This window comes from Sus scrofa, chromosome 9 (assembly GCF_054392235.1).
Source record: "Sus scrofa isolate SSC_HxYL_T2T_F1_AM1 chromosome 9, Sscrofa_HxYL_maternal_Yorkshire_Landrace_v2.0, whole genome shotgun sequence".
NCBI classification, from domain to species: domain Eukaryota; kingdom Metazoa; phylum Chordata; class Mammalia; order Artiodactyla; family Suidae; genus Sus; species Sus scrofa.
In genome coordinates, this window is record NC_139391.1 from 95,654,862 (window position 1) to 95,669,949 (window position 15,088).

General features: G+C 43.5%; 1 protein-coding gene across 29 annotated transcripts in view; it reads right to left on the minus strand.

Moving 5' to 3' along the window:
- Window positions 1–15,088, minus strand: part of RAPGEF5 (Rap guanine nucleotide exchange factor 5) — a 434,425-nt gene that overhangs the window by 18,587 nt on the left and 400,750 nt on the right. For 19 of the 29 annotated variants that reach the window (XM_084978468.1, XM_084978470.1, XM_084978473.1 and 16 more), the window contains 5 exons: window positions 14,758–14,880; window positions 11,998–12,176; window positions 5,661–5,751; window positions 2,281–2,331; window positions 1,383–1,470 (listed from right to left, as the gene is read on the minus strand). In XM_084978468.1, the coding sequence (XP_084834594.1) occupies window positions 1,383–1,470; window positions 2,281–2,331; window positions 5,661–5,751; window positions 11,998–12,176; window positions 14,758–14,880 (532 nt within the window). Of the gene's footprint in view, window positions 1–805; window positions 1,471–2,280; window positions 2,332–5,660; window positions 5,752–7,591; window positions 7,654–8,903; window positions 9,309–10,614; window positions 12,177–14,757; window positions 14,881–15,088 lie in introns of those variants that run through there. The other 10 variants (XR_014816836.1, XR_014816835.1, XR_014816834.1 and 7 more) reach the window with 5 other exon arrangements.

Genomic DNA, 15,088 nt, shown 5'->3' on the forward strand with positions numbered 1-15,088 from the left:
GTGCCTCTTGACTGTCCTAATATATGAATGTTTCATAGCAATTCTTGCTATATGCCAGATGAAGATGAAATAAGTAGCTGCAAGAATGCATAACAACTCAGAAATTCTCCAAGCTCTGGCTGTTCTTGAGAAGTTGAAAAGGGAATATCAGCTTTATTGCCAGTGGGGCAGGCGAGAGGGGAGGTGGGGGAGAAAGATGGCCAGGCAAACTAGCAATCCAGTTCCCAGGTCATTCATTTCCAGAATCACACTTGTGGGTGTAGGCACTGGGGCCTGACCCAGCAGAATTTACAGGCCTCTGAAGGGCGGAGGCAATATAAAAGAATATTCCTATAAAATCCCTTGGCAAGAATCAAAATATGGCCAAGAAAAATGACCAAAGCCCTTTCTCCTGGAGAGCACACAGAGAGGATGTTCACTGAATGCTAGGAGCACAGGCCAGATGGAAATGAACGTCCCTTTCATGCATCCCCCTGGTTTCAAAGAGATCACCGAGACCTCAACAATAAATTTAAAGAACATGTTTTCATGACCAGTTATCTGGGGGTCTCCTGAAGAGAAGTCAGTGGACTCACTTGGAGGTGTCATATACTTTTCCAACTGGACTCACTCCAGGGAAGAAGAAAGTACCTTCTCTACCAATGCTTTTCATACATTGCACTGCCTGTGTTGACTGAAGGTATTCCTTTTTTTTCATTTTTATTTTTTGTCTTTTTGTCTTTTTAGGGCCGCACCCACGGCATATGGACGTTCCCAGGCTAGGGGTTGAATCGGAGCTGCACCTGCCGGCCTATGCCACAGCCACAGCAATGCCAGATCCAAGCTGCATCTGCAACCTACACCACAGCTCATGGCAATGCTGGATCCTTAACCCACTGAGCAGGGCCAGGACTGAACCCGCATCCTCATGGATACTTTGTTAACCACTGAGCCACTACGGGAACTCCCCGAAGGTATTTCTTACACAGCAGCAGGCCATGCGCTGAAGCTCTGAAACATAGGTTACGAATGCAGAACATGACTGATTACCATTCGGGCTCTTTATGGCAGCCTTATTCTTGGCTGAATTAAGTGAAATGTAGACTCAAAGAAAATAAGATGGCTTAGAAGCAGAGTAAAATACAACCACAAAAGTGTCCAGTGCCAAGTTTGATGAACCAAGTGAAAATGCTTTGCTGTCTGCTCCTGTCCAGTTAGGTTTCTGAGGTATCTCAGAAATCATGGAACATTTGTAAAACAATCCCAAGCCAAGAGAGTTAGGTCTGAAGGTCAAAATGACTTTAAAGATAAAAACAGAGAATCCTTTTCTTGCCCTTTACAGTTGAGGGATACTTTTCCGGAACACAGAATCACACACAGTATACAAGATACAAAATTGTTACCTTTAAGCAGTAAGGGCATGAAGGGGATTTTAGGTGGCTTCATCTTTTTGAATGCATCTCGATAGGCTTTGTGGTTCAGGGAAGGGTCCTGCCGAACCAAGCAGATGACAAAGACGAAGGAAAATCAATGCACCATAGAAACAATTCTAAATCCACTTTTGCTATACAATTTGAACATGATTTAGATATAGAGCGGTTCTTCCTAAGAACAAAGTAGATAAAGGTTTCCTAGGAGAATAAACTCACTAAATGAGGGCAGGAAATCTAGGCAATGAATGAAAATCAAGTTATTGGTTGACAATAATGGGAAATGACTGCCAAGGAGAGACACCTTTTGATTGCCCTATTATCTTCCCTCGAATAGGTTCCTTAAGTACAGTTTCCTCTCCATAATTTCTATCATGAAGTAACCCCAAAGTCTTTTGTTAGGAACACTGCAAAGAAAAACTGCCCTCATAATGCACAGATAATGCAGAGAGTAGTTTTACTGCGTTCTGAAAAGAAACTACCCATTTTGTATCTAAACGTAAGAAACAGCAAAAAGGAAAAAAGAAGAAAAGTGTAATGCCTAAGAATTGCACACTCAATTTATACTGATTAATTCTGTAGGCTTGGAAATGGCCTCTACTTAAAAAAAATCTGCCTTCTGAAAATCACACCAAAAGGACCATTCCTGCTACCTTTTTTACATGCAGAGGAAGAAGCATTAACTGTCAACTTGCTTCATTTTCTAAGAAACAAAGCTACATTTTTATAGACATATACATATATATTTCCATATGCACACATTTTCATACATCTAACATGGTAGGTGCAGATTGTGACAGCAAATTCCAGAAAGAAATTCGACATTAGCAATCAATTGCAAGATTAAATCCACTTTGGCTCAGCGACTTACTGTTAAACTTTCAAGTTCAGAGAAAAGTTTCTTAAACTTCCCAGGAATTTTCTAAAAACAAACAAACAAAAAGGTCAGAGAGGTCAGCTATTTTGAGAGGCACTAAAGGGGAGCGTTCATTAAGCTCTGTTTACATATGTTACATTTCTGAACATAAAGACCTCTAGCATCTGGTTCTACCCTGATTGCATCTCATTATGCAATTTTCATCACTTCTAAATGGGACTGTTCTTGGGAATGTTGCTAAAAATAGTTTAAAATAAATAACAGCCACATGAGTCAGGAATCTCATGGTTAGACAGTCCACACATGGGCGATCTTTTAATAAAAACTTGCATTTCAGTTTCATATCTTACCTTTGACAGATGCGTACACTTTCTTAAACAGTCTTGCTGAGTGGGAAACAATAATGTTGGCTGATGCTTTTTTGTATAAATGATCTAATAATTATGTTTCACTGCAGAGGGATAAATAGTGAAAGGCCCTGAAAACCCTAAATGATGAAGCCTGCACTTTAATGGGTAGAAGCACTGAGCTGTAAAGATCCACCAGGCCAACAGGGGGCACAAAGAATGACAGAGGATGCAAACAGAGGCCATCCTCCCAAATAAAAATTCAGGCCTCAGAAGAGCCTGGGCTTTTCCAGCCTGTCCTGAACAGTGAAGTGTAAAGCTAGGTGCCTCAATGGTAGGCCAGTCTTTATTTGAATTCTGACTCTGCCCCTTTCCAGCTGTGGGTCTGGAGTGAGGCTCCAAGCTCTGACTGACATGAAGACAACTCAAGAAGCATACCGTCCGTAGCTGGTGCTCAGCAAATTCCAGCTCTTAACGCTAAGGACAATGTCCCAGAAGATTTGGGGGTTTTGGGGGGTTTTTCTGTTTCCACACAAATCAAAATAATGAAATCAACCCACAATAATCAGACTTCTAAGGTATTTGAAAACAGACTTTCCAATGTGGTAATTTTGAATCCAGACTCAGTTTATTACAGCAAACAGGTTGTCTGATCCGTTTGGAAACTTATCCCAATACACATGTATTAATAAATGGAAGAGAAACCATATGAGAAAAGGGCAAACACAGACCTCTGCAGCTGAGGCCAAATGTTCTTCTGAGCTGTGTATCTTCGTTTGTTGGATATTCCACACAGATGTCCCAGTGGCATCTCAGAACTCAATATACCTAAAGCCAAACTGATCTACTCTGGGAGTCGGTCATGGGCCAGATTGGACTGCTTGCTTTTATAAATAAAGTTTTATTGGAACACTGCCATGCTCATCATTTATAGATGAATCACAGGCTGCTCTTGCACTGAACTGGATCACAGCAATGGAGACCACATGGCCAGCACAGCCTAAAATTATTCACTATCTGGCCGTTTCCCCAACATGTTTACTGACCTCTATTCTAGTTCTCCAAACCGACTCCTTTCCCTATTCTGCCTTTTTAGGAGAGTGGAGTCACTCTCCAGGTCTAGAGATACTGAGCTCACCTCTGCCAGGGACATCACCCCAATGTCCCTCTGTAGCAACTCTGGTCTCAACTTTCAAGGCTCTGCTGCTCAGGGCTGCTCAGCCACCCTGAGACAGAGCAACCCCTGCCCGGCTCTGCTCTGATATGCTTGGAACTGGGTCAAGACCTCCTTGCTCACAGCACACCGTGTCTGGATCTGGCCCACCTTCTGTCTGACACAGGGCTGACGCAGAGCCCCGCACATGGCGGTGGGCCGTCAACATGCACACAAAGTGCACGCGGCCTGAACTGAATTGAATTGAACTGTCCCCCTCTCAATGTTTGCCAATCAAAGCTTCCTTCCAGATTTAATTTCAGTTTCCACTCTCCTCCTTGGACCCTCATCAGCCATTTGTTTTCCTCCTGCTCTGATCCACGGAGGCACCTCTTGCTCACCTCCTTGCTCACCTCCTATCTCACCTCCTATCTCATCAAGGGGATGTGCATCTTGTTTGCTTAACCGGAGCTGCGGGCCTTTCAAGCCTTTTCTTTTGAACCAGTTTAAGGAGCACTGACCCTGACCTTGACTTACCACAGCGCATTCCATCAGTGCATAGCCCAGGATGCAAAGAAAGGGAACCGCGCCCCCCCCCCAAAGGTTGCCCAGAGACCGTCCCTGAGATCAAACGTGAGAAGACAAGATTTGGCCTGTTGGCTTCTCCCTTGCAGGATTGTGAACTGGGGACCAGGAGGAGTGAGGTACAGGTGTGGAAAGGGGCTGCATCTGAGAGGATGGGGAGAGGCAGAGGGGGCCCAGTGAGCCACAGGCAGGTTGGATCCGTAATGTGGGAGAGAAGTGGTACAGGCAGTGAGCAGGTGGTCAGTAAGGAATGGAGAGGGGAAGAAACAAAACCCCAAAGGAAGAAGGTGGCAGGGCCTGGTGCAGGCAGAGGGCCCTATATCTGTGTCTGGCCAACTTCAGGGACACCCCGGTTTCAGGTCTTCCCACACAGACCCTCAGAGTCCCTGTTTGAGAATGTGTGCTCATGTGAGTGGGCCTCACACTTGGAACCCAAACAGTCTGCATCACGCAAGGTGGACAGGCAGAGCCAGGATTTGGGAGGCTTGCAACTTATAAGGCTTTGTGGTCCCTCTTTGGGAAAAAAAAGAGTACAAATTTGTTTTTTTTTTTTTTTGCAAATTTTGCAAAGATAGACATCGCTATGTGAACATACTGTCAGGGGCCCCACAGGTGGGAAGCACCTCAGCAAATCTGCTTCTGGACACACAGGTGAACATCTGAAGGGCCCAACATGGAAATGTAACCACGCCATCACAGGAAAAAAGTAGAAAACTAATTCTAGCTGGGATGCATATTACAATGTTTGTTTCTTTCATATATATTATAGAACCATTTTGAAAATCATTTGATGGAAATAGTTCCTATCAACTCAAGACACTAATTTTCAACATTTTTCTCTAGTGGTATTTATCTCATTTAAATTAATTTATTTTATTTTACTTATTTAATTTTTTCTTTTTGTTTTTTTAGGGCTGCACCTGTGGCATACGGAGGTTCCCAGGCTAGGGGTCCAATCAGAGCTGTAGCCGCCAGCCTACGCCAGAGCCATAGCAACACGGGATCCGAGCTGTGGCTGCCACCTACACCACAGCTCAAGGCAACACCAGATCCTTAACCCATTGAGCGAGGCCAGAGGTTGAACCTGTGGACTCATGGATGGTAGCTAGTCAGGTTTGTTAACCACTGAGCCACGACAGGACCTCCTCAATTTATTTTAAATAAAGAGTTTCAGTTGCAACATTTCTGGCTCAGTTTTATTTGTGGTCTTTCCCCCCCCCACCCCCCTACCCCGTGCCCATGGACCAATCCCCCACTCCACCCTCCCTATTGACCCCCCCAGAGCTCACCTCCCAAGTCTGGGACAGCCGGCTGACAGAAGCAGTGTTGAGACCCATCACAATAGCAAAGAAGGAATTCAGGTTTCTCTGGGCTTTGCAGCTATGGAATAAAAGAAAGCAGAAGGCACTTTGAAGCAACATCCTTTCACCAGATGATCTCAAGAGATAAAGCTACAAAGACTCTCCCAGGCCAGAGTTCAACTTCTAGGGCAGGGCTGTACCCATGGCCTGCCCCGTGGGAGGGGTGGGATCTCCTAGCACAAATGAAAGGATTCCAAACACTTCAGCTCATTACCTTTAGGAAAAGATCAGTGTTCTTGGTACCCTCTGGACACTTCCAAAGATCCCTCCATTTTAAAAAAAAAAAAATCTATTTTTGGATTCATTTATAATTTCAACTGAAAACTCTTACATTCATGTTTTTTTTATATATTCCACACTCTCATTATAACCCTAGTATGTTGCCTTTCTTTTCATCTTGCACCCCTAAGCTCCCCCTTCCTTCACATTTAGACATATTTTCTTTGCTCTCAACAAAACAGTGTAGGAGAAAATGTCTCAATAAAAATGTACAAAGGAGAGACCCCAGCCATGATGACTAAGCAAAGTCCAGCCAACTGCCCCAACCACCCCTCTCCCACACATCTGCTTCTGTAAAGTTGTTTCCGCATCTACTACCTTGCCTGACGTCACTCTGGTCCGACTAGCCAAGCATGGACCTGGAAGAGGCAGCCCATAAAAGCCTTGTGAAACCCTTCTTCCGGGCTCAGACTCAGGAGAGTGATCTCCCCTGAGCCCGCCGGCATAATAAACCTGAGTTCTCCAACTCTCCGAGTGCTGGCTTGGTTTCTTGCCAGGTAAAAGAGCTGATACACTGCAGCCACAGAGCTGCTGGAGCTGGTACACTAAAGCCAAAAGGCTGTCGCTAGAGCTGGTACACTACAGCCACAGGGCTGTCACCAGAGCTGATGCACTGTGGCACAGGGCTGCTGGGCGGCTGCCGTAACAACGGCTACTATGTTATATATACCTTTAAAATATCACATATAAAGAAATAAATAGGAGTTCCCGTCGTGGTGCAGTGGAAACGAATCCAACTAGGAACCATGAGGTTGTGGGTTCAATCCCTGGCCTCACTCAAGTTGGTTAAGGATCTGGTGTTGCCATAACCTGTGGTGTAGGTTCCAGATGTGGCTCGGATCCTGCATTGCTGTGGCTGTGGTGTAGGATGGCAGCTATAGCGCTGATTGGACCCCAGCCTGGGAACCTCCATATGCTGCAGGTGTGGCCCTAAAAAGACAAATAAATAAATAAATAAATAAACAGGAGTTACTGTCATGGCTCAGTGGGAACAAATTTGGCTGGTGTCCATGAGGATGCGGTTCAACCCCTGGCCTCAGTGGGTTAAGGATTGGGCGCTGCTGCAAGCTGCAGTGTAGGGTACAGACATGGCTCAGATCTGGCATTGCTGTGGCTGGCAGCTATAGCTCTGATTCCACTGCAAGCCTGGCAACTTCCATATGCCACAGGTGTGATTATAAAAAGACAAAAATAAATACATACATAAATAAAATATCACATATATTATGGGGACACTGTTCCATGTTTCTAATTTAAGGAAAAAAGGAAATAAAATGCAAAAAGGTCACATTGAGCTCCAGTCATTCTGCAAGGTTATCTGCTCTGCAGAATGTCAATCCTGCCCTTCAATTTAATCTATCAAAACTCCCCTAATTTTCGAAGCCAGACAGGAGGTGGGGGGAGCTTAGAATAGCAGAGGGAGGATGGACATCCAGGTCACCTGCAACAGCCTGTGAAGTCCAGACACTCCTTTATCTGGGACTTACTGGAAAATAGGCATGTTTTTAAAATTAAAAAAATTACCCTAACTTGATAAATATGAAAGTGATTAGCAGTAAGCTGGGTGCATAAAAAAGTACCTCGTGTGTGTTGCCTGAGCAGCCCTCAGATGTCATCTCTCCAACAATGTCTCAGATGGAATCTGGGGACAACATACACACAATTCTGAATCCTGTTTTTATTTACATACTTTGTTATATATTATGGTTCCTTCACTGTTATCATTAATGGCTAAAGAACACTTCGTCAAAAACATATTTCATCATTTGTTTACTTATTCCATTATTGTTGACATTTAAATTATTTTCAACTCATTCCAACTCTAAACAGAATGCCACAATTGATATCTTTTGTGTATAAAACTTTTTACTGTCATTTTAAAAAATTAAGCTTGACTTCCAGTCTCTACATGATTGATCAAAAGCTATTATGACTTTACAGGTTTTCAACACATATTACAAACTTCTGTGCCCCCCTCCAAACTATACCAATTTCCAGTCACAGAGGTGTGTATATGAGCATTGAGTTCAGAACCAGGAAACTGGTTTGGGATCTGAGAGTGGTAATCTATAGAGCTGGCTGTGTCCTGGCTGGTCTTGTCTGAACTGGTCAGCTCCCAGAGCCAGCCTCGAGGACTGGACACTGCCCAGTACAGCTGTGCCTGGGCATCAGGCAGTGGGGGTCATGCTGGGGGACAGTCTGGAAATTCTATCCTCATTAACAGGAGAACCTGGAAAGGCACTGCTGCCTCCATACCTAGTGTCCCAAATATCAGGGTGAACCCAGTAATGCAAGCCCCTCACTGCTGAGCCTCCACTGGGCATGATCTGTCCCCTCATAATCTTCCTGTCCAGCTTTGGACTCAGCCTGTTAGGCAAGAGGACTTGAAACTCAGTCTGACTGGCCCCTTCATCTGGTTTCTACCAACTTTCTCCTGCGTGGACCCTGCTTTAAGATACTTCCTGGTCTATGATATAGAAACCCACCTGTTTTAGAGAAACCCTGCCTAAAGGCATCCACACTGCAGCTCTGCTTCCCTTTTGCCACTCATTTCCCTCATTCCACCCTTTGTCCCATCACACCCTGGAAAGTTCACACAGGCCAGAACAGCCCTGAGTCAGCTCCATCTCTCTATGTGATGGCATGAAGTACCAGGCTCCTCTGCCAAGGCTCTGTCACCAGTGAGAACAGGCCTAGGCCATCCCTGGGCCAGAAGCATCTCCACCAGATGTTTTCCTTCACTCCCAGTCCTGCCTCCTAACTTCATGATGGAAGTCCCGCTGGGTCTGTCATTTCCCACTAGACATTTGTATATTCTGCCCATCACTCAAATGCATAAACTTTTGCAAAACTTTCAGGGGAAATGATTTTATTATTATTCATTATAAAAAGTTTATTCTTCTTCTTTGTATTCAAAATCACTTACTGACATGAAATTTTTTTTTTTTTTGGTCTTTTTTGCCTTTTCTAGGGCCGCTCCTGTGGCATATAGAGGTTCCCAGGCTAGGGGTCGAATTGGAGCTGGAGCCACTGGCCTATACCAGAGTCACAGCAACGCGGGATCCGAGCTGCATCTGCGATCTATACCACAGCTCACGGTAACACCAGATCCTTAACCCACTGAGCAAGGCCAGGGATCAAACCCAAAACCTCATGGTTCCTAGTTGGATTCGTTAACCACTGAGCCATGATGGGAACACCTGACATGAAATCTTAGATATAATTCCACCTTTTAAATTTTTTTTTTTTTTTTTTTGCTTTTTAGGGCCACACCCATGGCATATGGAAATTCCCAGACTAGGGGTCAAGTTGGAGCTGCAGCTGCTGACCTGCACCACAGCCGTAGCAACAGAGGATCTGACCTGAGTCTGCGACCTGCAGCACAGCTCATGGCAACACGGGATCCTTAACCCACAGAGCGAGGCCAGGGATCGAACCCGCATCCTCATGGATCTTAGTTGGATTCGTTTCTGTTGCACCACAATGGGAACTCCATAATTCCCATCTTTTGATGTTTTAGCTCCCCATAAACAATTTTCCTGGTTCAGGTTTCTTTTTTGGTCATACTTAAGATTAAAAAAAATAATAACCCACATATAATTCCCTCTGTAAAAAGAAAAAATTAATATAGAAATGATTTCTCTATACAACAAATTGATGTAGTACAAATATGATTACCATTCCAGTCTGGAGTCTTCCTTTACCAAGGTCCATTCACTCCAAGATAAGAACAGACTATCTGACATTAACACATTCCAGATTAGCAAAGACTCCTTTGTCTGTGTGAAGATATAAAATCCACTCAATCCACAGAGGTGGGGGATGGGACCGGTAAGAAGGAAGGAAATATGAATATGCAAATAGGATGCCTTAGGCAGGGAAGATGCTTCAGGATCATGGAAATCACTGTTTTCCCTGGGCTATTCCTACCAGTTTGATTATGAAGAATGTAACTTTTATGTTTCTGTTGGCATTCTACTCTACCTGCTAGGAATAGAGACCAGCTCAGCAAATAATCCAAGGGCATGAGGCCATGCACAGAAGACGTGACTATACATAATTTCATTTCCCTGAGGATGGATATAATCTTACACTGGGAACTAAACTATGTGGTGTCATTTTAGTCCTTGGGATGTTAATGTCCCATTTCACCAAGTAAGGGGCCTTTATAAGAAAGTTTTTGAGGAGTTCCTGTTGTGGTGCAGCCGAAACGAATCCAACTAAGAACCATGAGGTTGCAGGTTCAATCCCTGGCCTCGCTCAGTGGGTTAAGGATCCAGCGTTTCCGTGGGCTGTGGTGTAGGCTGCAGACACGGTTGGGATCTGGCACTGCTGTGGCGGTGGTGTTGGCCGGAGGCTACAGCTCTGATTCGACCCCTAGCCTGGGAACCTCCATATGCCGCAGGTATGGCCCCAAAAAGACCAAAAAAAAAGAAAGAAAGAAAGAAAGTTTTTGATCCCAAAGAGCCTCACCCTTCACAGGCTATTATAGACAATGTACTGGTCAAATTAAAAAAAAAAAAAAAAAAAAAGACTGTTTACTCTAGAAGAGTTCAAGACTGAGGTCTAGCTGTTACCTATCTCGCCTTCGATTCCCAGTCACATCAAACAGCAGGTCAGGCACTGCTATTCTCTCACCTAAGTCAACAAAACACCCTGCTTCTGGGGTCTCCTTGCCAACAATTCAGCCTGTGTGCTACTTCCAGATCAACCTTCCTGCAGAACAACTTGGATCATCTCCATCTCCTGCACAAAAACTTTTCAGAGAATCCTCACTGCCTTCTCAATTCAGTCCAAACTCCTCCATCTGAAATTCAACATCCTTAACAACTTTGTCAAAGCACCTTCCTTTTCAGATCGGTCTTCCACAACTGCATGACAAATGCCTTTCACTCTGGCAAAACTGGATGGGGTTCCTTTCTCTGACCACCATCTCTCAGCCTCCAAGGAACTTCACTGCTTCTCTCCTCTGCTGAGTTTGACCTCTGTGGAGAGTGTGCTCTTTTGAATTCCTACCCAGAATTTAAAGATAGCTTCAAATGTGACTTTCTTTCAAAAATTTGTCTAATCCTCCTTTCCCATACCCTTGGCATATAAATTTCCCATCCCCTAAAGCCCCCAGAAGAATTTCATCTTATAAGAGGGCACCCCCTCCACGTCTATTTTGCAAATTAGCCATTTGAGTTATAGAAAGTGTCCCCCCCAGTAGACTGAGAAGTCCTTGAAGGCAGAGTAGTTCACTCTTATTTCCCCACCCTGCCCTGGATGGATATGCAAATATAGTTAAATGATCAGAACATATTTCCTAAATATATTACACTGTCATGTACTCAAAAACGCTTTGATTTAAAAAAAAAAAAAAACTTAAAGAAAAAAGAAAAAAAAAATGGGAAGATCAGAAGGTAGAAGGAAGTGGGAAAGATTGAGATTCATGTTGTCTATTTCTGTTGGGAAGCTGTCCCAGGAGTAGTCTCAGGATAATAATCTGGTATTTTGAGAGATGCTCACAGGAAGTTACTAAAATGTCATTCAAACAACCTTCCTGAGTCACTGCTATTTACCAAGTTTAGTACCAGGCACCCCAGGCACAATGATCGATTAGAAATGGTCCCTGCCCTCTGGAAGCTAACACAGCCTAATGAAGGAATCCTACACAAAAAGTTAGGTTTAATCAATATAATAAAGAAATTTTTAAAAAAGGAAAAAAGCCTGTGTGCGTGATATGGGGAAGCTGGGGTAGGGAGCAGCTGATTCTGCGTTTGAAAGTCAAGGATGATTTTAGGAAGGAAGCAACATATGACTTAGGTCTTGAATGACAGCAATCTGCTAGATGGAAGTGGCCATTCTTGGCAGGGCCAACAACACATGTGCAGGCTTGGGTGATAGTGTGCAGGGGACAGGGAGAGCCAGTTATTGTCATAAGGGGAAAAAATGTACCCTCTCAAGGAGAGGAGAGGAATTGCATTTTTAACCACTAGAAACTCACTGAGCAGCAATTTTGATGAATTTTTTCACCAGCTGCACTCGCTTGCCTAGCTGGCTGCAGAGGAGAATCTCCGTGGCCACCCAGAGCTGGACTTCATTGCATCTCTGAAGCAGAAGGCTGAGGTTCACCGTGTGCTCCCCACTTCCTTGTCTGCTGAACGTGAAGTAGATCAGCTCTTGCTGAAAGACAGTGTATTCATGTCAGTGTTTATTTTTACAGCACAGAGTCAAGTTGATACAAAATTCAATACACTTTTTTTTTGCTGTGCCCACAGCATATGGAAATTTCCCCGCCAAGGATTGAACCCACCCCACAGCAGCAACCTGAGGTGCTGCAGAGACAACTGTGGATCCTTAACCCACTATGCCATAAGGGACTCCCTCAATCTATTTTTTTGTCTTTTTAGGGCTGCACCTGTGGCATATGGAAGTTTCCAGGCTGAGGGTCGAATTGGAGCTGTGGCTGCAGGCCTACACCACAGCCACAGCAACATGGGATCTGAGATGCATCTATGACCTACGCCACAGCTCATGGCAACACCATATCCTTAACCAACTGAGCAAGACAAGGATCGAACCCGCATCCTCATGGATACTAGTCAGGACTGTTACCACTGAGCCACGACGGGAACTCCCTCAATCCATCTTTAAGAGCTACTTTCAGTAACCCCTGTCATATCATAATAACAGTATATTAAATTCAAGACAATTTACCTTGACTTTTAGAAATTCCTCATGAAATAATGTTCTCGTAGAATCATTACATAAATGTAATTTTTTAGAATGCAAGGATGATGCTTTTCATGAAAATCTAAGACGTTCTAAAGTTTAGGTCAGGAGTTCCCATCGTGGCTCAGAAGAAACAAATGCGACTAGCATCCATGAGGACACACGTTTGATCCCTGGCCTTGCTCAGTGGGTTAAGGATCCAGTGTTGCTTGCCATGAGCTATACGTGTAGGTCTCAGACCTGGCTTGGATCCCGTATTGCTGTGGCTACGGCATAGGCTGGCAGCTCTGATTCAACCCCTAGCCTGGGAATCTCCATGTGCCACGGGTGCAGCCCTAAAAAGCAAAAATAAAATAAAATAAAATAGTTTAAGTCACGAGCTGAATCAAACCTCAACTCCCCAAACTTGTTATAGAGGCAACTTCAAGTGAAAAAGATTATCACTAGAATCCGTTAAGATGCACATTGGACCCTCACAGGTAGAGTTTCTAGACATGGGTTTTCACATTTCAGCATGAACCAGAATCACCTGGAGGCCTGTTAAATAAAGCACAGATTGCTGGAGTTCCTGCTGTGATTAAGAATCTGACTGCAGCAGTTCAAGTCGCTGTGGAAGTGCATGTTCAATCCCTGGCCTGGTACAGTGGATTAAAGGATCTGGCATTGCTGCAGCTGAGGTGTAGGTTGCAGCTGTAGCTTGGGTTCAATCCCTGGCCAAGGAACTTCCATATGCTGAGGGCGCAGCCATAAAAAAATTAAAAACAAACAAACAAAAACCACACAGATTGCTGGGCCCCATCCTCTAAATTTTCTGAGTCAACAAGTCTGCGGTCTGGCCAAAAATGTGCATTTCTAACAAGTTCCCAGGTGTCCTGCTGATGCAGATCTGGGTACCCACTCTGAGAACCACTGATATAAGACACTGTTAAATAACAGACAGAGAGTGAGATTAGGACAAGGCACAAAACTTACAAAATTGAGTTAGACCAGTAACTATTGATATGGATGGATCATATGCAAAGCAATGGAAGAAATTTGTTTCTAATTGGAGGGGAGTGCGTATGTGTGTATTTGCAGGAGTAATTCACATCCTTCCACGGCATAAGCATCCATGAGCAGGGGCACCCCACTCTACCAACACTTTCAAGTTTCAAGTCATTCAGCTTGAATGAGTTCACGACTTACTCAAATTTAAATAATCATGTTGGAATGTTGTTGGCAAAAAATCATGATGATATTTAAAAGATGTTACAAAACGAAAATGAAGCTTGGGGGTCCCTACATTGGGCCCAAGTTCCTTCTTCAGAAGGAAAGGCCTTTTTGTATGAAACAGTTCACAAGAAAGCAAAGCAAATCAACAAACCGTATGTAGCAAGAGGTGCCTCATTTTTCATCTCCTGATTTCTGAGTCTTTCTACTGGCTATGTTTATTCATTAATTGTCAGTAGCATTTTGCTCCTCATCTATTGTTTTATAAACGTTTAAGCTGTTCTCAAGGGAGAGGGTGATGGACATACACATTTGAAATATATCTCAAAATTTTCAAGTACTTGAAGACTCACAATATATATAGTCTAAATTTATAGAATGTTCTTAGAAATGTGTGTGTAGGTGCATTTATAAATGTGATTCTTAAAGTACTGTAAAGCTCATAGAAAACATAAAAAGCCAATATCAAAGGTATCAAATGTAAAATGTCTCTTAAATCCCATTAGAACTTTATATACGTAAGCATATATATGAATACATGTTTTCAAGCAAAAAATATAGCATATTTATGCTACATTACACAAACATACAATTGTATTAAGTACAAATAAAGCCTGGTCCTGTATCCTGATTTTCCTAGGTTTGGGTCAGTCTTTCAATATATGTAAAGTCCCCAAATATTTCTGGGGGCCTTGGCATCCTAAAGCCTAACTATATCACTAGATGATGGATCTTCTTAAAACCTAGTCACACACAAATATTCTTCAAAAAGAATCCACAGTTAAAACAGCACTGGCACTTATTTTATCATTTCGAGTCTTACCTCGTGAATTGAATTAAAGAGGCTCCAATCAAAATTCATCAATTCCAGAGCGAGATCCCAAGTGTTCATTCCCAAAATCCTAATCGACCTTTGCTGTGACTCCTCATTGTCTGCGAACGGATTCTAAACCAGCAGAGAGAAGCAAAAGGATCCTCAGTAAAACCCCTACAAGTTGGGCACTGAAGTGGCTGGCTGCAGAAAGCCACTAGAAGCCCACATTAGAAAAGTCATCTTGTTTGAGTGCACTTCATATTTTCTCTGATCTGTTCACCTTCAATGAGTTACAGCCAATTTAGGAAACAGCCTTGGAAGCAAAAGAATGTGATGAATG